General features: G+C 42.3%; 1 protein-coding gene across 1 annotated transcript; it reads left to right on the top strand.

Annotated features, from left to right (window-relative positions):
• Positions 1–5,018: 5,018 nt before the first annotated feature.
• LOC306753668 (gap junction delta-2 protein-like) lies at positions 5,019–20,184 on the top strand (the record flags this gene model as incomplete). Its single annotated transcript, XM_079237565.1, has 2 exons — positions 5,019–5,089; positions 19,314–20,184. 2 exons carry the CDS (start codon positions 5,019–5,021, stop codon positions 20,182–20,184), a joined length of 942 nt encoding a protein of 313 aa, XP_079093691.1.
• Positions 20,185–22,777: the final 2,593 nt, after the last annotated feature.

Genomic DNA, 22,777 nt, shown 5'->3' with positions numbered 1-22,777 from the left:
CAGTCGTGTGGCAACCCTCAACGCGGGGCGTCCGGGGAGGCTTAGTGCTCTGCAATCCTTCCTGTAAACTCCCAGACACTTTTTTGATAACTCCCTAACTACTGCGGACAAGTTAGCATTACTGTCAGTGCTCTGACATGTCTAGATCTCAGCTAGCCACCCTGGGCTACTCTTCTTCTTCGTCTTCTTCTTCTTCACGCGCAAAGTTCACACTGTTAGTTAGTCCGCCATACTGTTATGCTGCCCTCTACTGGCGGAGTTCACACGTCGTGACAGACAGCCATGTGTAGGAGCGACGCACTGAGTGATGTAACACTAATACACACGGGTTGAATCATAAAGCACCTCTGTGTCCTCAGTGGGACGTGCCGTGTCCACCAGAAGGCTAAAGGCTGAACCAAAAGAAGCAGCCTGTGAAAGAAGGGTGTCGTGTCTTCGTTTGACCACCAGAGAGCGGGCTCACCCCACCGCCTCTGTCCCACCGAATAAGCAACTTCTTATGATTATCTCGGGTCGTCCCATGAGACGGAAATTATCTAAACATTGTAAGTATAATTTTTCTCTGAATCTGTATTGGACATGGAAATCATACGACAGCCACGTTGGCCTTATATTTCCTCTTAATATGGAAATTCACCAACATACTTAATTGATATGTTTTATGTTCATTAGTTTCCCCCCAGTTATAGCTTGTTATTGACTTGATTTGACACATTTAGTCGGTGTATCCTTACTTATAATGTATGTGTAATACTTGCGTAGGCTAACGAGTCTATATCGGCCTAACACTTGTGTAATATGAGTCAGGAATGGTTAAGTTTAGGTTAGACACAAACCTAAGAATATAACGTAAACATCTTGTAGGTTGTTTTCAGGCAGGTTTTTCTAGTAATCTTCTCAATCAACCAACCATCAAGTCAACTGGCATGATCATCTTTGTGAACAAAATAAAATCCCTGTTATGTGTAGCATCAGAGGTTTGAAAGTGACACTTTTTAAAATTGGCATCTGTAATGTTTACACTGGACTCAATGTAGCTTCCCATTCGATCGCTTATGACCTCCAGCTCACCGGACTGCTGCTGCCTAGAAGGTTGATGCTCTGTAGCAACTTACAAGGTGACTTTATTCCCCTGCTTCATCCAAAAGATAGACAAACAAATGAACATCAGAAGGGTTTGTGTGTTGTATACAGTTTGTGAGTTGTATACAGTTTATTGTCTTCATTTATGGTCATGCATGATTCATTTATGTTTTACTGATCAGTAACAACTTGTTAAATCAATTAACCATGAAATAGTTTTACACATTTTTACTGTAGTGCATTGTTGTTTCATAAGATTAAGATTGAAACACGAATTACAGAAACATCAACCATTAATTATTAACCTGTAATAGTGATTACCTCCCAACCCAAAGAGTTTAAAATATCTTAATCTATCACATCATACCAACAAATAGAAAACAGTGCATCATAAACTATTGGTCTCTTCTTGACATGATGTCCTCAACTGGTTTCACCGGACAAATCTGCCTCAGTTAGGAGCTGCGATGAAGGGATGAGAGGTAGAATTGTGTTTTTAGGCCTTCAGAAAAGTGAGATATTGAGAACGTGAGGTTATAGTGTCATGCGTTTCTATTATGCATACATATTTTGCATGAGCAACCTATATTTGTTTCCCTAATGATCTTCACCTGAAGAAAGAAATAATCCACCCAGTCATATTTGTGAATGAAATTAGCAGGGAGCTCAGCTGGCGCTGGCTAATCTGGGGTCTAAACCACACGTCATCATTGTGTTACTCATTAATTGGTAATTACCTCTGATTTCCCTATGTTATCAAATGCCCTTATTGTGAGGACAATGTCCCCTTACATATGGGGCATATAAGATCAAGCTGAAAAGAAATGGCATATTTTATGATATTGGATCCCTGCAGAATACAGTAAGAATCACAGATTTCACATTTGCAGTTATTCGTAATATATATGCACTGTAAAAGAAACACACATTTAGGCTTTTCCCTACATTAGTACCTTTACTAATGTAAATTGTATTTGTGTTATCGTCAATGTTATTGTTTAATGATGATGCATGATGATGAGTACAGTATGTGTGTTTATGCATGCTTGACGCTGGCTGTTCTAGGTCACCGAAGACACACCTGCGCCTCTCTGTGCCATCTGAAATCTCTTCTCGGAGAGCAGACCGGCTGATGCCAGCGCTTCAGCTGCTCTGCTTGCGACCAAGCATCGCCAAACTAGAGCCATTACACTCCACTGCCCGCCTCTCCTCCCTGCACTCCCCAACAGCACTGCTACACCATATGTCCTTGGTGAGGGAAAGACCCCAAGTCCCCCCGCTGAAGATGCTGAACTAACAAAAATCCTCTTTGCTCCGTCTAACCGACTCAGTCTTTCTCTCCCACACAAACACAAGCAAATGTTTTTTTTATCACGTCTTCATGCACATACACAACTAGATCGATCGATCACTGATGAATTGTAGAGGTTGTTGTGTGAGAGCTGTGATTGTGAATTTTTTTACACCACTGCTATTTGCTAGTTGTTGTTTTTCTCTCTCAGAAATACAGCACAGGATTTGAGGATGTAAAGGTGGTATAACATTTTCCGAAGCGCCCCAAAGCCATGCACCTTATTCTGCAACAAATAGACTGTCAACTAGAAAAGCATGTCATCCAAACTCAAAGATGCGTGACTAAATAGAGTTGCAGCACAAATGAATTGAACTTGTCACCTCAAGCCATGACTTCATTCTAGTGTGCTGGTCTCTTGTCATGCCACTGCATCATTTGCTTGACTCAGGCTTCTAGATGGGAAAACCTTGCCATGACTCACAAGGAAAAGCAAACAAACGTGTGGTTCTTTATTGTCTCTGTGTTTATGTATGCCCTCTTTTCCTAGGTGAAGATATACGCCTCTGTTGTCTACTGTGTGTGGCCATGTTAATTAAACTCCCCACAGCTGCCTATATCTGTTGGAGGGAGTCCATCTCATTTCCACACCACCTTAACATAAATCTAATGAATGCAGCTTTCAATGTCACAGCAAAGTATTGTACGGCGCTCATCTCTCCTGAGAGGGAGAGGGATCACCGGGGCTGTAATGGAGGGTGGGGGTGGGGGAATGAACAGAATGAGGAACAGCAAGAGAAGATGAGGAGAGGAAATACAGGACGGCCATGAGGGTTGGGTCAGGGTGAAATAGGTGTGTTGTCATCCACAATCCAGTAAGCTGGAGAAAGGGAGGGGGTAGATGGAGGATGGAGTGGAGCAGAGCCACAAATCCCCTGTAAAGCTCCTCCTGGAAGCATGGGCTTGATGATGTATGACAGAGAGGGAGGAAAGAGAGGAAGAGAGCCTTTAAAGAGTACGGGAAACACCACCGAGCTCCCAGACTGGAACAAAGGATTGCAGTGGAGACAGGGTAAAAGGCACGGTTAGATCTCAGATCCCTTTTTTTCTGTGCCACATCAGGCAGGAACAGACACAGCAGTACGGTGGGAGGCATTCTTGCAAGCATAAGTAAAGCAGCGATCAGGGTAGCAATCCAAGCACATTTACAAGAGGAGCGAGGGAGGGAGGGAGGGAGAGGGAGGAGAGAGAGCAGATCTATGAGAAGAGGAGGAGGAGGAGGAGGAGGGGGGGTGTTGCATGCTCACAGAGTGTGACAGAGATAGAGCGATTCCATGAGCGAGAAAGAGGCACAGAGAAAGAGAGGGAGCGCACAAAGCGGAGATGGGGACCGAACACTGAGATAGTGGTAGTTTGCGAGACTGAGATCTGCACACAAATGTAAGCAAAGGAGGGGAAGGAGGAAGAGAGAGGAGGTTGAAGGAGAGCAGGAGGAGGGGGAGAGAGGGATCCAGGATGATGGAGCTCAGCAGTAGGCTTCACAGGACAGCTTTTCATTCCCGCTCTCTGCAGCAGACATGACTCTGGGCACTGGACTGTGCTGAAATTAGCCGGGGGGACAACACAGGACAGCAGGTCTGCAGCACACTGCCTTGGTTCAGCCTGACTGGATGCAGCAAGGCAGCTGATTTATTACCGAGGGGCTGGGTGGCAGTGTGTTTGCGTGTGCGGCTCTGAGTGTGTGAGCGCGCGTGTGTGTGTGTGTGTGTATGCAGGTTTTTATGGGTCCTTGTAGCGCTCTGAGCTGTGGGAGCGACCATTCCTCCAGCCGTAAAATGACATTCAGCAGGCAGGAGCTTTGTGTGCTGGTGTGGATCTGCGGTCCTCAGTAGGAAGTGGGACAGTGGGATTCAGAGCTGTCATCGAGTGCAAGCGTGCGCGTTTACGGTGCTGTTCGCTGAGGTGAGCCAAGGAGGATCCGCTACATGCAGTGTGTGTGTTTGCGTGCGTTTAGGTTGTAGCAAGGGTGCAGCAAAGGCAAAGATCCTACACAATGCAAGGACGAGCGCAGAGCAGCTCTGATGGCAGGGGGTGCAGGTAAAGTACAAGGAGTGCCCTGGGGGTAGGGTTGAGGACGAAGGCAGGGACAGGGGAGGAAGAGGAGGGAAAGAGCGAGGGGACGGAGCGAGGCAAGTGGAAAAGAGAGGGTGATCATGGCTGTCGTACGCTGAGCTATAGCATATGCTGTAGCGCAGAACGGAGTGGTGCGGCAGGGGGAGGACAAGCATCACTGCACAGGGGAGGGGGAGAAGGGAAGAGGCTGAGGGAGAGAGGAGGGGGAGGCAATCAGCTCAGCACCTCTCCTCCACCAGGAAGAGAAGCACAGCGGGACGGGCCCGGGAGAAGACGCTCACTCTCATGCACACAGTCAAAGACAGGCTGCCGATCGGCCAGGTCAACGTGTAGAGGTCACAAAGGGAGCTGCTGCGGGGACGGGGTTGGCTGTACCCCCGCCGGCTGGCAGGTCCACAAGATCGCAGTCCGGTCCTGGGAGGAAGTGTAAGGAGAAAGGGTCCGCCGGAGACAGAGGGGTCGGCTCCCCAAGCCCTGCTTCTTCTGAGAGCCCTGCAACCTTTCCGTCACCATGGGGGAATGGACCATTTTGGAGAGGCTGCTGGAGGCGGCTGTCCAGCAGCACTCTACCATGATTGGAAGGTAAGACTGTAACGGTTTTAATTTCTGGTTTTGGTGATACTGATGAGCTGGGTTCTTTTATGTACAGTATGTGTTATTCTGTATCAGTTGATGACCCCCCTCCCCTCCCTCAGGCTTGTCCCAGTGCGCTCCTCTGTTCTACAGTCATCACTGCCTCCCCCGTCCTTTCCTCCTCCCTGCTCTCCTCACCCCTGTCCTCCACAACCCATCATTAGTTAAGGGATAAACTTATTGAGCATAATCAATAGCAGGCTTTTCTGGGCATTATGGTTAAGTCAGAGAGGTTCCTGTGTTGATACCTAATAGCCTATTGATAGATAGCGCTTGCTGCTTTGGTCACAGACCAATAGGACAGAAGGAGGAGAGGGGAGTGGGAGTTAGAGGAGAGCAGAGGTGCGAAGATGAAAGGATGGTGAGCAAGCAGGTGCGGAAAGTAGAATCAAAGGAGGAGTAAATGGCTCTAAACTCTGTGTGAACTTGAGACAACCCCTCCTGCCCCCGCCAAGTTCATTCAATTCGTCCTTATCAGCAGACACTTATTTGCATCATAGTGAAAGTCTGATTTGATCTTTTCTCATATTTGGTGTGAGAATGGTTTTGTGGTGGAGGTTGAACAGATGAGCTTTGAGTTTGATGAGCAGTGGAGACATGCCATGGAGACATGCTGTACAATCTGTGTGAATTGTGTGCTCCACATCATCTCTGTGTGATTAATTAAAAGCAAAAGGGGAATTTTTCCACCCATTAAGCACAATCCAAATGTCACGCTGGGATGCTCATTTGGGAAAAGTGTGTCAAAAGGAATCCCGGATGTATAGATTTGTAATTTGAAAATTGCTTTTCAGAAAGCCATGAAAGACGAAGAATTTGTCTGCACTGCTGTGCTCATTAACCCAACCTCAGGTAGTCCGCAACAAGGGCATGGCCTAATCTTCTCTCTTCTGCTCCAGTGGATTGTGTGTGTGTGTGTGTGTGTGTGTGTGTGTGTGTGTGTGTGTGTGTGTGTGTGTGTGTGTGTGTGTGTGTGTGTGTGTGTGTGTGTGTGTGTGTAAGTTAAAGGAGTGAAAATTGGCTCATGCCTTTATTGACTACACTAAGCACTGTGTGCACATTAGACTTTATCCTTCATTGTTACTGCATCAGAGCAACAGAGATGATGTGAGCCGCATTATTGCAAAACTTCTGATGATCAGGGATCTGAAACCATGTACAATGGAGATTTTCCTTCCAATCAAACACTACACCAAGTCATTTCAGTGAGTTCTTCCTCCGTGGTTGAAAGTGCCTTAAACAATGAAATCACCTGGTCTAGTCCATAGACGGAACGAAAACCTGCATATAACAGAGCATGTTGACTTGATTTAAAGATGCATTAAGAAATATTTTGTGGCATTAATTATATGACTCCCTCCTGCTTATGGGATTGGTATTGCCGGTATCACTGAGAATCACCATCTCCCTATGAAGCTCTACAGAGCTACCAGCCATTTTCAGCTCATTGTTTTGGTGTCCAGAGCGACAAAAAACAAAACAATGTCTGTTCGTATACGACCGTGGGCAGCTGCTCCCAACCCAGAAGCTAAAACAAGCTAATTGTCTGTCAACTGTACAGCGCAAAATGGCAAAGAGCCGAAGTAACTGGTGAAGAAACGTGAACATTTAAGAAGCCAAAAAGAGTCAGGTATATTATTCATGCGCTGGAAGACCAAACAAGGGCTAAATGCCTGTGAATATTGGAATTACATTCAACAGGTGGCCAGAAAAAGGAGACCAAAGGGATGTCCGTGTTGCTCTGTTTCTGCTGGATTTGTAAGTAGGCAACTGTTTGCTAACATGTTAGCCATAACAACGTCATAAGCTAATTGCTAACTGTTGTGAACTTGTTCTGGAGTCTTTCCGCCCCCTAGTGGTCAAAAATTACTTAATGCAGCTTTAAAATCCAGTCCTGGCAGCTCAATCAGCAATCCCCTGTGAGCACGGGGTCATCATTGGATGATGTGACTGTAAGCCACCTAGAGTTTTTTTTTTTCCAGAGGCACAGAGGCAACTCTCAATTTGTCTGCTACCTCTTTCAAAAGTCAAATGAACACTCTGATGATGTAATGGCTTCCTCTGATATGCTTAATTTGAGCTATTTGGTGATCATGCACTTCACTGGTTGAACATTTAAAAGGGTTTCTAAAATACATTTAGTCAAATGAGCAGTGGCTCAATTTAGAATAGTTCTTTGCGCACCAGTTTTTTGTTCTTCATATGGATCTACTAGATTAAACTGTGAAAACCTCCAAGGTGACATCAGATTGTGGAACGATATTATGAACCAGTAAAATAATTTCCTCATACAGTAAGTAGTTTTTGTGATGTCCAGGACACCAGCTATATTTGCTCCTGTGCTGAATATAGTGAACTGCTCCGTAAACGATCCCTATGTGTTTTGGCTTCCCTCAGACTGTGTGTGTCCTACAAGGCTCTCTAGTTGACCCCAGGGCATTAGCTGTAATATTAGCCGCTTTCCAATGAGGTTCCCTCTCTCTACTCTGCTTGTCTATGCTATGCGAGTCAAGAAACATTGTCTTTGGAATCACTTTGTACAGTATTTTGTGAGTATCTCAGGCTGTAGATCCCTTAATTTGTTTTTATTGTCAAGCAAGATTTTAATGTTGTCCCTTTAGCTAGCTTGTTTGCAAGATATTTCAATAAATGTACTGGAGAGTTCTTATGCAGTTTCGTTGAAAGAGATCGCAGGTCAGGGTGTAGCAGTTATAATTAAGTGGGTTCTGGGTCTTGGCTTTTTACCTGTAGACAGGCTTTTTCAGACATTAGATGTTCTTAGACAATCTAAGCAATAACACTAAAACTACTAAAGATAAAGACTTGATTCCTAATCCTAAGCATGTGCCTGCATGGTCAGGAAATCAATTACACTTAACATTTAAATGATCAGAATGATGTCTTTGGATGTACCAGCAAGTTGGAGAATTGTTCACCACTCGCACAGTTTTGTGCTGTGAAGATGCCTCCTAGACTGTTAATGAGCAACTCCACACTAAATCAAGTATGGAGTCAAAATTGTTGCACTGACCTCTATGGGTTGAAAGGTTCAAGTCTGTTGCACCACTGACCACACCCAACAGCCCAGTTGGGTGTGGTCAGGTGTGGTCCGTTGCACTTGTGAACACAACCAACTGTGATGACGCGTTGCACTGTTGTGCATTGTGAAGTCCTGCACTTCACGGGGTGTGTGGCCGGAGCATGCAGCAACCGCTAGATGGCATCACGTATAGGATGTCCAGCCTGTGTGTAGTTTTTTTTAAAGAGTTTGCATGTGTGCGCTTGCAGTTCAGAGGATGCAGTTCCAAAGAGCAGAACAGTGATGTCTCCCCATGGCTGAAAAGTCTCCCCTGCATCAAAACTTTGGAACATGGTTGCATGTCGGTCATCTGTTTGAGTGCCAGCCCTCTCTCTTGCAATGTGAGGACGTAGTTCCACCATGAGACACTGCCAGATAGCATTGTTGGATGTCTAGACTGTCTTATCCAGCTACAATTAAGCTCCTTCTTAATTGTAGGTTTTAAGCTAACCTATGCCCTGGCATAGGACAGATAATTAGCCGAGGCTAAGTAACAGTGTTAAAAATAGAAATGGATTATCTCTACGCAGTGGCATAGGTTATCTTAATTATGGTCTTTGAAAGAGATGGACAAATTGAGAGTTGCTTCTGTGCCTCTGACTAACCACAGGTGGCTTGCATATTGTTACTCATTCGAAGATTAACATGTTTGTATTGTGATTTCCATTTGCCTGACTTCTAACTTGGCAATGTACAGCGTGTGCATGGATAACCAATGACTGTAATCATGATGACACAGTGAGATAAATCATTGTCAAGGCTGCATTAACCTCATGCTCTAGCCCAAACTACATTTACTGTATATTCAGCATTAGATAATTGACGGTTCAGTGTGGCTCAAATGTCTCAATGTGTCTCACTCAGAGTGTTAATTAATTACATTAATGACATTTCTGCTATTGAAGGGCAGAGGTAAGCTGCCAACCGGTGAGGACACAACCAGGACTAATGATATACTTGGTGTGTATCGTAAAAACACAACTCCATAAAGACCTTTGGACTTATTCGGTCAGAATTTGTAGGGAAGCGTACAGTTATTGCATACCTGCAAATATTCCTTTAAATATTTCTTTGCAGAGACTGTGTGTTGACTAATTTTCAAAGCAGCATGTTGTTACACAGCATACATCCCAAAGACTTCTACAGACCAGACTTTTGTGACCAAAATTAATACTTTGTTGATATGGTTGATATACTGGCGTATTTGTTTAAAATATAACACCAGCAGCCTTGACAATGTTTGCAGTTGTCTAATATGTCTTACAATGTTGTACACATAATGACTAATTTACATTTAATACAGTAAATATATTTTCGTAGCAACAGGTTTGCAATAAATATTAAACTGTCAGACAGAGATTTGTTGGTAGGTCTGGTGTAGCACTTTACAACAGAATCATGAAGTCTTGTTTCTACAATTAGAAATGTTACATTTATTATTATTTTCCTTAACTTGTATACCATATATTAGACCGGTATTTGAAAACCTTTGGAATTTACATGATCATGCACATGAGACATGTTTCATCCAGTGGGACAAACAACTGCTCGTATACTTTGTCAATCTGCCAAAAACAGATATTTGTCCACACAACACTGCAAACGCTTCAATTTGTCTAGGGTCATCCCTTCAGTATACATTTTCATTTAACTTCTTAGACTGTCTTAAATACTGTATGTACAATTTTACAATTTCTGCTCTCTAACATAAATATGTGATGTATACTTCTACTTAAAGGCAATAAAATGTACCATACACATGCGGAATATTAAAATATAACATTATTTTTCACAAGTGGTGCTCAGGTGTTTTGCAGACCACAGGTGTGCTTGTTTGTGTGTTCAACTGTGAGAGCATGAAGCCTTTGGGTTTGAGTTGTACACCTTGCAGGTAGGATGGAAGAAAGGAAGTGTGTTGATGCATCTTCTCCTACACTGCAATGCTGTAGTGAGGTCAGTGCCAAAGACAAGCAGAGTGAAAAAAGAGGCAGAGATAATGGAGGACTAGAGTGAGTGATCTAAGGATGATAAAATAAGAAGTGCTGCTGGATGGAAGAATAGAGAGGAGAGGATGTGAGCTGTGGAACAAAAAGGATACAGGGGGCATCCTTAGAGGGGGAGTAGTCAGAGGAAGCAAGAGAAGTTCTCCCACTGCAGTGGTTCAATGCTGAGAATCTGTGTCAGAGCTCCTTCCTCTGGAGCTGCTGACTGACCCTGCTGCACACACACACACACACACACACACACACACACACACACACACACACACACACACACACACACACACACACACACACACACACAGAAAAATAAACTCAATATGTGTCTTCTGCAATGGACTTCTAAAAATACATAAAACCTTTGTGTGTTTTAATTTAACATTCATGAATGTAATGCTCTCACTGTCGCTCTCTTAAGAGGTGAGGACGATGACATCCTGAGAGAAATGACATGCAATATTCACCATCTATGCAAACACAGCAGTATGTCTGAATAAACAACACCTTGAGTAAGAGGCAAAAGCTCTCCATTGTTAAAAATGGAAGGAACTATGTGTGATGTATTTTGCATTACATCACATGTATTGCATTTCAATCAGAATAAGAGTTATTTTAGAAAATCAATGTTTCGATCATATATAATTTATGGACTCTGTAAAACAAATCTGTCTCCAGTTACCTTTTTATTTGATGTTTTTCCTGCGTAAAAGTGACATCTATTATTTAACATCTATCACTCCACACTAGCATTATAAGTACTTCATAAAATCTTAATAAATGTTATTTGGCCCTTGTTGTAAGTTGCAACCACTTTTTTAGTCATTCATTAAAAATGTATGAAGATTTGTTCAGCCTTTTAATGGAATGGACAAAGTGGTGTACAGCATACCTTGTTGCTCTTAAACTTCATGTGGTAAAAACGACAGCCCTAGAATGGACGGTCCTGAAAGGTTTGACGAAAGCAAATACATCTGCATCCTTGTTTGTTCGCCCTAAAAGCAAAATAAATCGACAGCCTGCCTAAAAGATGTTCCCTCCAGCAGTTTCCGTGCACGTATTTGTGCTCTCTCCACTTTGCCTAACTAGGTCAGGATATCGACAAGAAGGAGATATCCTAATTTGAGACAGGCACCCTACTTCTTCTCCCAGAATAATTTAAGATGGAGGAATGCTCTGCTTTAATTGAGGGCATCATCTTGTCTACTAGTGAACAAGAGTATATTTCATGTATCATTAATAATACGCTTCCTGTAAAAAAAATCTAAACAGCCTGGGAGGATTGTGTTGCAAAGCAAAACAATGGGAGCAATATTTCAGTGTTTTGACAGGATTAGTAATCCATCATCCTTTGGCACGGAGAGGGACTGTCTCTCAAATTAAACCATTTCTCTGCACATCTAGAGTTGTCATTAGTTTATTTGTCTAGCAATCCCTGATGGTGAATGTTATTGATTACACTGTTCGACAGGGGGATTTTACCAGTAAAGCTGAGCTCAGCTTTCATCCAGCGCAGGCTATTATTCATTTCAGCAACATATTGATGGGGTGTGTATGAGCTTCACCGGGCGTGTAATGTTCCCATACACATAGCTGAAACGTTCTTTATTTCAATTACACGTTTGAATTCCCTAACTAGGTTAGGACAGAATTTCATTAATTTTAATGGCCTGCGAGTCTGTTTTTAGATTCCAAAACTCTCCTAAACCAGAAAAGCAGTACAATGTTTTGGGTCATAATTAATAGCTCTATTTTCAAGATCATAAAGGCAGCTAAGTAGACTGTACCGAGATGTGATTTTAAACCTTTGTATTTTAGCATAGATCAGTTTTATAAATATGACCGTGTGGTTAAGATACATTATAGTCCAGATTTTTTTTCTAATAAACAATAAATTATGAATGTAGTTCAATGAATATCAATCCATGTATCAGAAAATACTTTTTGATATAGACATGTTCTTAATTAAGACTAAATTAAAGTTGTTTGGGAAAATAAAGAGAATGTGAGGCAAACATATCGACTGTACATTTTGTGTAATTTTATATTTCGTTGTATTTGCAGTTAATTGATTCAGAATGCATTTTTTAATTACCATGAGTTATCTTCATGAAGATACTACAGTTAGATATTATGTTTGGAAAGTCCACAGGAGCCTGAACGTGTTTTTGCATGATCTTTTCTCTATAGTGTGGTTAGTGTACTTTACATTTTCAGAGCATCTGATTTAAATCAGATTCATGTGTAAAAACGCTGCTTACCAAAGTTAAGATCAGAGTGTGGCGAATCAATTTTTTCAGCCAAGTAAAAAGGTCTCGTAACAATTATCAGCGACAGCCAGGTGGCATCCTACTGGCAGAAATATGAATAATCTGCCAGAAAGATGGCAAAAGCCATAAGCAGGTGTCGGTGTGAGTTGGTGGCCATAACACTTTTGTAACTTTTGGATAAAGAAACGCCTCCTTCAGAATATCTTGATGTGTTTGCAGTAACAACACAGCATACCTCACATTTGATGACAGCTACTATGTTTCCTTTTGTCAAGATAACAATCAACATTTTTAATTTAGCAATGGATCAAAAAACTATGCGTAACGTGAAAGGGGTCGTTCCCGGTTATGACGCCACAGAGAGCTCTGCGGGTCCCCATCTTTTTGTTCATTGCTTCGGTTTCACGTCTCACACGGCCCTCGTCAATCTGCAGCTGCTGCTTTGTACACTTCAACGTCAGTGACATGAAAACACCTGGAATGTGACATTGTGGTTGCCATGGTTAAGTCTGCAGCAAAGATTACTTCCTCATCAAGTGTTCGCATGGATGCTGTCTTATTATTCGCAGTAGAAACCGTCAGGAGTGAAATCAACTCTAGATTTTAGATTTTTACATTTACACAACGTGCTCGATGCTGTAATCAGTTAAACAGTTTGAACTAGAGTCTGAAAGTGATGTTGCTTTTCTTTAACCATTGCTTATTTGTTTCATCATGAACAATTGATTGACAGATGACATATAGGACATAACATACCTTGTATTCATTCAAAACAAAAACAAATACAATCCTTTCATGTTCACGTCAGGTCAGATTTCACTCTGTTCTAAACAAGCTGGCAGTCGAGTCTGAGGAGGTGAAGCCATGTGCATCTGATTATTACCAGCTATTTGAGTACATTAAGAGATATGAAAACCTGCATAAGGAGATGGAGAAACTTACAAAATATATGCAATTAAAGTATATTTATGAGTGCCATTTTGTATTACATTCACTCCACACAATATTAACCACAACTCCTAAAAGCCTACATCAAGTGATTTGTTAATAAATCATGATAACAACTCTGGCAGCCATGATACATTAACTGTGAGTTTAGTCATGTAATTTCAGTTAACCACCACTGAAAGGGGGCAAATGCACTTCAATTTCATCTGGGAAGCAAGTTGTATTCACATCATCTATTTATCGGTTCAGGGAGACTATATATGATTCATATAGGATATAAGGAGCTGGGAAACGTATATACGTTCCCACAAAGTCTTCCATTCACTTGATTCTTTAAAGGCGAACATAACATATATTCAGACAAATCTGTGCTCAGTTAGGTTATTTGTCAGAGTGGGATGATAGCATTTTTGAATGATCAGGTGGAAAAATGTTAAAGGCATCAGGGTAAATCTATTTTGACTTAAATTCAGATGAAAGGGACATTTTAGATGCATAAAGACAAATGGGATGGAAGAAGGCTGCATGGTATACACTGGCATCAATTATTAGAGATATCTTCAAACACAAAATCCTCCAGCTTTGGGCGATTATTGTTTTATCTATTTGTTTCGTAAAGGAGTTTAGCTTTAGAAAAAAACAAAAAGAAGATCCGAGCATATTTTCATTGGGAGGCATTACCATAACTCAAAACCTGTTTATGTCTCTCTCAGCCTAGGTATAATTGAAGCAGTTACCTGAAGCGTCTCCCTCTGTTTCCTCCTTCATTCCTGAAAAGCAGCTGGAAGTCATTTCCTTCAGAGTTGTTGAATGAGCGAGTGAGATAATTACATTTCTGCACATGTTGTGGCACAAAGGAAGTTCACAGCTTGAAAAGACCTCTGTGATTTGTGTGTAAAATAATAAATATCGGAGAGAGGCCGACAGTATTTTAAAATCATTTATGCAGTAAACACTCAGGAAAATTATTGCTGATAAGTATTTAAAGAAGAGGCTTAAAGTGAGTGAACCGACGGACAAGTTTAGCTTCATATTAATGTATTTGTCACGCTGGCTGGTAGTGGCTCCTCAGGCGGTCGTGCAGCCCGTCTGATACATTGGCAAGACCTAAAACTATTAAAACAGTTTGAGAGAGGAGCAGTGGATGAGGAGCGGGTGGGAAGAAATGTCTGCACTGTGATAATTAAGCTGCCTAATTTCTTTGCCTGGTACAGTCTTTATTCATTATGTGCTGCCATCAGCAATCAGTGGAGCTTATTATTGAGAGCATACGGGCGGGAAGAGTATTTTTACTCAGGGTCTCTCTACAGATAATACTGCACTTAGCCAGTCCTTCAGAGGACTGCTTCCTGTAGGGAGAGTCCGTGTACCTATATGTGCAAATGTACTTTGTACATTTGTTGACTCATATCATTTAAAGGCTAATTTATATTCCCAATGTGTGTGTGTTTCCCAATGCATCTGCTGTTGTGCTCGAGGCAATTGTTGTCCCTTGAGGCTGGCGACAGCAGCTGCTGTATGAATGAACGTATGTGTGTGTGTGTGTGTGTGTGTGTGTGTGTGTGTGTGTGTGTGTATGTGTGTGTGTGTTTTGTGTGTGTAAAAGCCTCTGGGAGAGACAGTGCCTGCATGTCCAGCCGACACACCAGCTGAAGAGCAGCTACCATTACAAGTACACAATCTCACAGGTCAATCAGCTGCCTGCACATCAGCTCATATATTACACAGCAGCGAAGTATCACGTCGCTGTCTTTACTTCCTCATCTCGTCGTCTCCCTCTATCAATGTTAGCTTGTCTGTGAGCTCTGTTGATCTTTGTACTTTATGAAAATACCAGCTGTCACTGATGCAGCACAAGAAAATTGTGAACATTTGAAAATAACTTTCACATGTGAGCCAAATCCAGGGATACAGACTTGATTCCTTTTATTCCAAATCTTTCTAAATCCCTGACACAGTGTCAGGGATTTAAAAGTCATGATTGTAATGATTGGTCTGAAGGGAGGTCCTCCGGAGAGGTGAAATGAGGTGATAAAGTGACGGATGTGGGAATGTTAAAGGGACCATGTGGTAGATCGAGAATGCACTGTATTAAATCAACTTGGCCTTATTTTGATTTTCTTCCCTCGGGCTTGATATAGTACAACATATTTTTCCTCATTTATGGTGGATATTGAATATTCTGCAGGTTCAGGCCGTCCAGTCCCAATCTGCCCCAACGTACAGTATTGGCTCGTTACCCTGCAGCACTTAAAACACTGATGTTTGCAGATAACCTTCGTACACTACTTTCTGCTAATGCAGCAATCTGCCCCGTGCTGATTATCCTGTTATCCAGCAGTCGAGTACACACACACACACACACACACACACACACACACACACACACGCACACGCACACACACACACACACGCACACACGCACACACACACGCAGACACGAACAAACACACAAGCCGGCAAACACACATAGCTCAACACTCAATACTTGCAATGTCTTGGAAATTTTAACGACATAAATCTGCCCAACAGACAAGTATAGACGCAATATCTGCAGTACAGTACTTTAGAAAAGTTTTATATCTCAGGAATGTCCATAAGTACGTCTGAACATTCAAACTGTTAAGGTGAATAAAGCTGCAGTGGTCACATGGCTTGAAATGGACCTATGGAAGGCGGATGCAACGGGAGGACCATAAACAGCTTGTTGTTAATCCCTACTGTCACAATTATTGACACAGAGTTGGATTGAGAATCAGGAGTTCATATTTATAATTACGTTGGTGCGAGTTGTCCATGCGATAAGGTGAAATTAATAATTTGTTCCTGGTATTAACTTGGAAATGTTAACAAGTTGATGAGAGGCTTCCAGATGTGTCATTACTTTTGGTTTATATTACATTTTCTTTTGGTTCCACAATGACTCCTGCAGACGGTCTCATCTATTAAGGAGACAGGTTTACCACCAATTAAAACGCCAAACATCAGTAGGTTTTGTCCAACCCCATGGGGTCGATCTATTACTCCACCAAGCATTGAAAACCAGTTGAAAGGGCTGATGTGCTGTTTGTATACGTTCATAGACTTTCAATGAAAAAGGAATACAATCACTTTACATAGTTTCATTTCTTAATGAGTACAGGAACAATACTCTTTGGACCTTGACATGTGTAATTTTTCTAATATTTCTGGTTCCTGTCTGATTGTGTGCTGAAAAAGAATATGCTATGTATGTGGAGTAAGTTAAAGACAGTCAAAAGGCACTAAACAACAACAAATGTAAACATTAAAAGTCAGCAGAAATGAACCTCAATGGACCTGGACTCAGCAAGCCTCAGATACAGTACAGTGTTGTGTACATATAAGGATAGGGGATAGGCAGTATCTGCTAATAAGGAGAAATATAGAGAGATGACATAGGTATTTTTAATCTGCAGAAGTTCCATTACAACATCAGTAAATAGAAAATGCTCAGTCTGAATTATAAAAAGTATTTGAAACATGTATTTTAGTTCAATTTAACTCTTGACTTATTTTTTAGTTCTACCATGAAAGACCTGTCCAGCCTGTGAGCTTGTGTCACTATACAGAGATGTGGACAGCAGGCGGACTTAGTGACATTTAGTTAATGCTATTATGATGTAGTAATTATCACTGACACGATAATTAGGTCTGCTTTAGAGCTGGAATAGAAACAGACAGTAAATGCAGACGTGCTGTAAGCTGCCTTCTATATATCGTTTTAAATCAGCATCCAGAGCCGCAGATTCTCACACTGACACTGAACATGAGTCGTATTTCCTAAACAAATATTTGCATATAAATGAGCAGTGTCGATCACAGATTTCTATCTCATTGAGCAGAATGCGTCAAAGGACTCCTTGTGGTGCAGAGCACCATCAATATCAGCACTTTGGTCAAATCTACTGCTGTCAAACCCGCAGTGGAGGCAGACACATCAGCTCACAGCAAAGGATCCCAAAGTGACTGAATGTGAATCACATTGGCGACTCGCATTTCACATTTGAAAGACCAAAGGTGCAGAGAATCTTTATTCTGTTGTATTTCTGAACATACTGAAAGTCAGTGTAGCGTATATGCTCACAGCTGCTCCGAGCACTGACGACCGAACATGTTTGCCATTTTGCACAAGTCACACACATGGCTGACTTTCCCTCTTTGTCTCTGTGTCCTTGTGTCTGTCTTGTTCACACACACACACACACACTCACACAAAATAAAAACCCCACACACACAGGCGTGCTCTCGCAGGTGGAGCAGGAACAGTCCTGCAGCGGCGCGCTGCTCTATTTTAGGTCTGTTTCACGCTATCACGTATTCCTCTGCTATACCTCTGAACTATCACGAGCTCCTGAGCCGCCTCATTGGAAGACGTTTATTTTTTCCCTCCTCAAGGAAAAAAATAGAATTTTCTCTCACTGTAATCATTTTTCTTCCATCATACTTAAGTGTCTACACCCTTTTCTCTCCTTACCTTTCAGTAATTCGCTGGTTGCTGTGGTAACTGGCCGCTGTCCTAATTCAATGCTATACTATAAAGTCTCATTTGACACAGACTTAACAAAGACCAACTTTTCATGTACATATAAAAATGCATATATGAGTTGTAATATGTTACATCACTTGAATTAAAGGCTCATGTCATACGTGCTATGGCCGCCATTAACCCCAGTTGTTCTAACCCGCCTGGGGCCAACTCCCATCTATCTCTGTCCCTCCGGTCGCCTTGGGTGGCCCCTCTTGGGCTTGGAAACAAGTGTGTTCTAAGTAATTGGCTCCGCCACGCAGGGGAGCGTGCACATCCACTGCATTGTGGCATAAATACCAGGGAGCCCCATGATGTGCAGGCTTTCCTCGCTCATTAGAAAGAGCTGACAGTGCAGCACTAAAGCCCCAGTCCTCCTCCGCAGTGCTCCTGCTGGATCGACACCAGAAGATAACAGTACAGCACACCAGTCTCTCAGAGGCGTTGAAAAGCAGCCGCACTGCTCTCTCGATCCTCCAGCCCCTGGACACAACTCTCTCTAACTGCAGCAATGCACTAATGAGCCTCATCGGGAAGTCCCCCCATTTTTCATCATCTGTATGTTTCAGCATATATGTTTCAGCACAATGCTGCTAATAATCATCACTCTTACCGTGACACTGAGAACAGGAGATGCCTTTTTAAAGAGGTCAAAAAGAGGTCATTTGTACAGCAGTTTAGTATTTGTTACATAGGTTTGCAACGATAACGAGATGTGCAATAGAATACAAGTGAAGGCAGGACATAATATTATAGGACAAATACTAACAATTCATTTGACACTAATTCTTATTTCAATGGATTGGTGAACGGCAATCACTGTTAAAGCATGTATGTGCAGTCACTCACACTGATGTCCCATTTCAGCTCAGCAGAAAAGAGAGTGTGAAATCGCCTTTACCTTCTGACGACCCCTCCTGTTCAGTCTCTTATGATTAGTGAGCTCACGTGTGCGTGCTATCTAGAGTTCACCTCTACCGTCCCACAGTGGTGTTTGTAACAGCAGCTGTGAGATAACACAGGCACACACACATTCGTGCATGAACATACCCATGAGCACACACAAAGATGCATAGTTCGGTCCGACATCTTGCCTGAAAACTGTTTTCCTTCTGTTGATCTGAAATTGTTTTATCGTTCAACATAAACAATGCAGCATCCAATCAGCATTTTGATTCTGTGAAACCAAGACCTGCAATCAATTTGATATTGTCAGAATCATAGCCAGGTATTTCCTGAGCCTGTGCATTTGTTCCTCACTAACTGACATTGCCTGTCTCCCTTTCACCCCCTCCCCATCCTGCCCTTTCCTTCTCCTTCTGTCTCTCTGCAGGATCCTGCTGACAGTGGTGGTGATTTTCCGTATCCTAATAGTAGGCATTGTGGGGGAGAAGGTGTACGAGGATGAGCAAATCATGTTCATCTGTAACACCATGCAGCCCGGCTGCAACCAGGCGTGTTATGACAAGGCCTTCCCCATCTCGCACATCCGCTATTGGGTCTTTCAGATCATCCTGGTGTGCACGCCGAGCCTGTGCTTCATCACGTATTCTGTTCACCAGTCTGCTAAGGCGCGTGACCGGAGCTACTCTCTCCTGCACCCTTACATGGATCACCACGGTCACGGTCACGGTCACCACGGCCGCCATCATGACCATCACGCTCGCAAGCTTCACTCTCGCAACATCAACGGTATCCTGGTGCACCCCGACAGCAGTAAGGAGGATCACGACTGCCTGGAGGTCAAGGAGATCCCCAACGGACCCAGAGGACTCCCTCAAACACACAAGAGTGCGAAAGTGCGACGGCAGGAAGGCATCTCCCGTTTCTATGTCATCCAGGTGGTGTTCCGCAACGCGCTGGAGATCGGCTTCCTGGCTGGCCAGTACTTCCTGTACGGTTTCAATGTACCAGGGATGTTTGAGTGTGATCGCTACCCATGCGTGAAGGAGGTGGAGTGTTACGTGTCTCGTCCCACGGAAAAGACCGTGTTTCTGGTCTTTATGTTTGCAGTGAGCGGCGTTTGTGTGCTGCTCAACCTGGCTGAGCTCAACCACCTCGGCTGGAGGAAGATAAAGACGGCCATCCGAGGGGCGCAGGCCCGAAGGAAGTCCATCTGTGAAGTCCGCAAGAAGGATGTTTCACACCTGTCCCAGGCCCCAAACCTGGGCAGGACCCAGTCTAGTGAGTCAGCCTACGTCTGACAGAGGCTCCTCTGCCTGGGGGCTCGAGGACCTCTTACATTTTGGAGAAGAGCTTTTCCCTGGCCCAGGACCCCCGATCATTAGGGCACAACAATCACCACTGCATTATTATTCAGGACCACAGACGGACTGTGTAGTCGAGACGAAGCATCAATTCACAAAGTAGAGTCTTTGACACATCAGGAGGGCAGGACCCCCCTCCTAAAAAGGCTTCTGTCTTGCTGTAACAAAAGTTACACCCAAAACCTACATGATGCCTAGGTGACAACTAGTTGCCTTCAAAGAACACAACAGACAAAACTGAGCAATTACTAACAATATTAAAATACTGTAAAGATAGTCTGAGGTTGACTCAATTGAAGAGCTTCATTATTTGCCTTTGCTTTAGGTCAGAAATAATCCCTTCATTTTACAATTATGTGTGCATATGCAAAAGCTTAAGCGTGTGCATGCATACGCATGTGAGTGGGGGGGAAAAAAGCCAATGTCTGACTTAAGTCAGAAAATTCAATGCTAAGCTAATCTGAGCTTCTAAGAGAAAGATGATGTTATTTGTCATTGTCCATGATATTCGAGTAAAGTCACTCGATGGACAAACAAGCACCTTTTTAATCATGTTGTCAGAAATTCCCACAAAGTGAAACACAAAAACCAACAGCACTGAAGCTTTCAGCAGGAACTGGAACACAGTATTTGTTGTCAGTGTACCAGGCTTTTTTCTTAAAAATCATTACTCTTGTTCATATTCTTAGGTGCCAATCATACGGCAGACTGACATTGCCCGGGAGCTTTTGTTCTATGTGAGACACATGGTGCATTGGAGATGAGTTAGATTAACTTTTCAACACTGTGTCACGCACCACAATGCTCTCAATGCCTGCAAGGCACACTGTTTACTCCCAGAACCAACAGTCTGAAAACAGTCAAGAAAAGTGTGCCAGCGTTTTTCACTTTGGCTCATTAAGTGTGATTGCTGTCTACGTGGCTGAATGGAGTTATATAAAGAGTTTTTCAGCTAAACAGGAGAAAGTATTGTAGTCACAAATATTTTAACATGTAACCTCAAGCTTTTTTTCACAAGCTGATTTGGTGCCATATTTCAAAGTATGTGTACATAGATAAAATGTAAGAACTACACTTAGCCTTTTTCCCTATGCGATGTAGTAGGGCTTCACTTGGATGACGAACAGGGCTTTGGATGGTAATGAAGATTAATCATAGATTGCCAGCTTTAACAATATGTATTATTAATGTGCCCTTTGTTAAGCCTTCGCCCTCTAATGGAGACTATATGTTCCGAAAAGTCCCTCCCCCCCTCCTCCCCCTCCTCCTATGGACTTTGAAAAAGGCATGTTACCGAAGCATTAATAGAATGGATAGATTATGACATGTAACTTAAAAAGAGACTGTTTTATTTATTTGCATCCTGCTCCTGTGAAATGTAATACTCAGCATGCATGAAGATGAAAACTATAGAGAGATATGAACATAGAATCCCATTGTGGGAATATTGAAAGTGAATATCTGAAAGGCTCCAGAACTGCAGCAATAACAATATAAAGTATGTGAAAAAAATATGTGAATAAATTATTATGCAAACAGAGATTTTGGCTGTGCTGTGTTTAACAAATTGGTGGTATGAAATGCTGCTATTTGACTTGTATCAGGATGTTGGGATTGTTTACACATGCAAAAGACAAAATGCTACTTAAGTATTAGTACAGATGTTGTATAAGCAAAATGTACTTAAATGATCAAAAGTAATCATCTCGCAGATTATCATCACATGTTTTGTATATAAAATCTTTATCTGAAAATCAATTTAGTGGAGTAAAAGTACAATATTTCACACCAAGATGTTATGGAATAGAAGTAGTTCTGTTAGTAGAAGAGAATAACAATACTCAAGTACCTTAAAATGTATGTAATCTTAAGATTTGAGTTCTGACTTACAATACTCTTAAAACTAAGTAATTTATAATATTCTTTGGTACATTCCCAAGTCATCAAATACCAACGCTTCCCGCGTCCCGCCCTCTGTGTCTGACACAAGGCCCCCCTTTAGCGTCAGCAGGCTTTCAAGTAAGTCCAAAGTAACCGCATCAGCTCAGGAGGTCTGATGGTGTAGTATAAAGAGCGACAAAGCCCACATCGGCACGTTTAAAACCACGACCACAGCGGATCCTCATAGCTTGAGGCAAAGGGATGTTCAATGTTTGGGTTGCAGCAACAGTTTTCAACTTGAGTAGATATACTTCTTTACTTTCCACTACTAGTGGTGTGGACAGTGTAGTAATACAGAAGCATAAAACATACAGTAGCCTTTCATGCTGTACATAATACATAGGAATACACAACAGTAGTAGAGTATATAATGCAGTGCTCTCAGCTGCACAGATTCAAAACATGCTTTAACATTTATTATTCAACGCTGAGAAATGATACATCTATGAGAGATACATTTATGCAGTCTGAGTTTCTGTTGATAAATTATAGATTTAACGTGTATTTCCTTGATATGAAACTCCTGACTATATATATAGTATATTTATCATGCAAAAACTATCCGACGTGTTATTGCTAATTTACACTC

Source organism: Taurulus bubalis (genome assembly GCF_910589615.1).
Source record: "Taurulus bubalis genome assembly, chromosome: 2".
In the NCBI taxonomy this organism is placed as follows: Eukaryota; Metazoa; Chordata; class Actinopteri; order Perciformes; family Cottidae; genus Taurulus; species Taurulus bubalis.
This window is presented reverse-complemented; position numbering and strand designations above follow the sequence as displayed.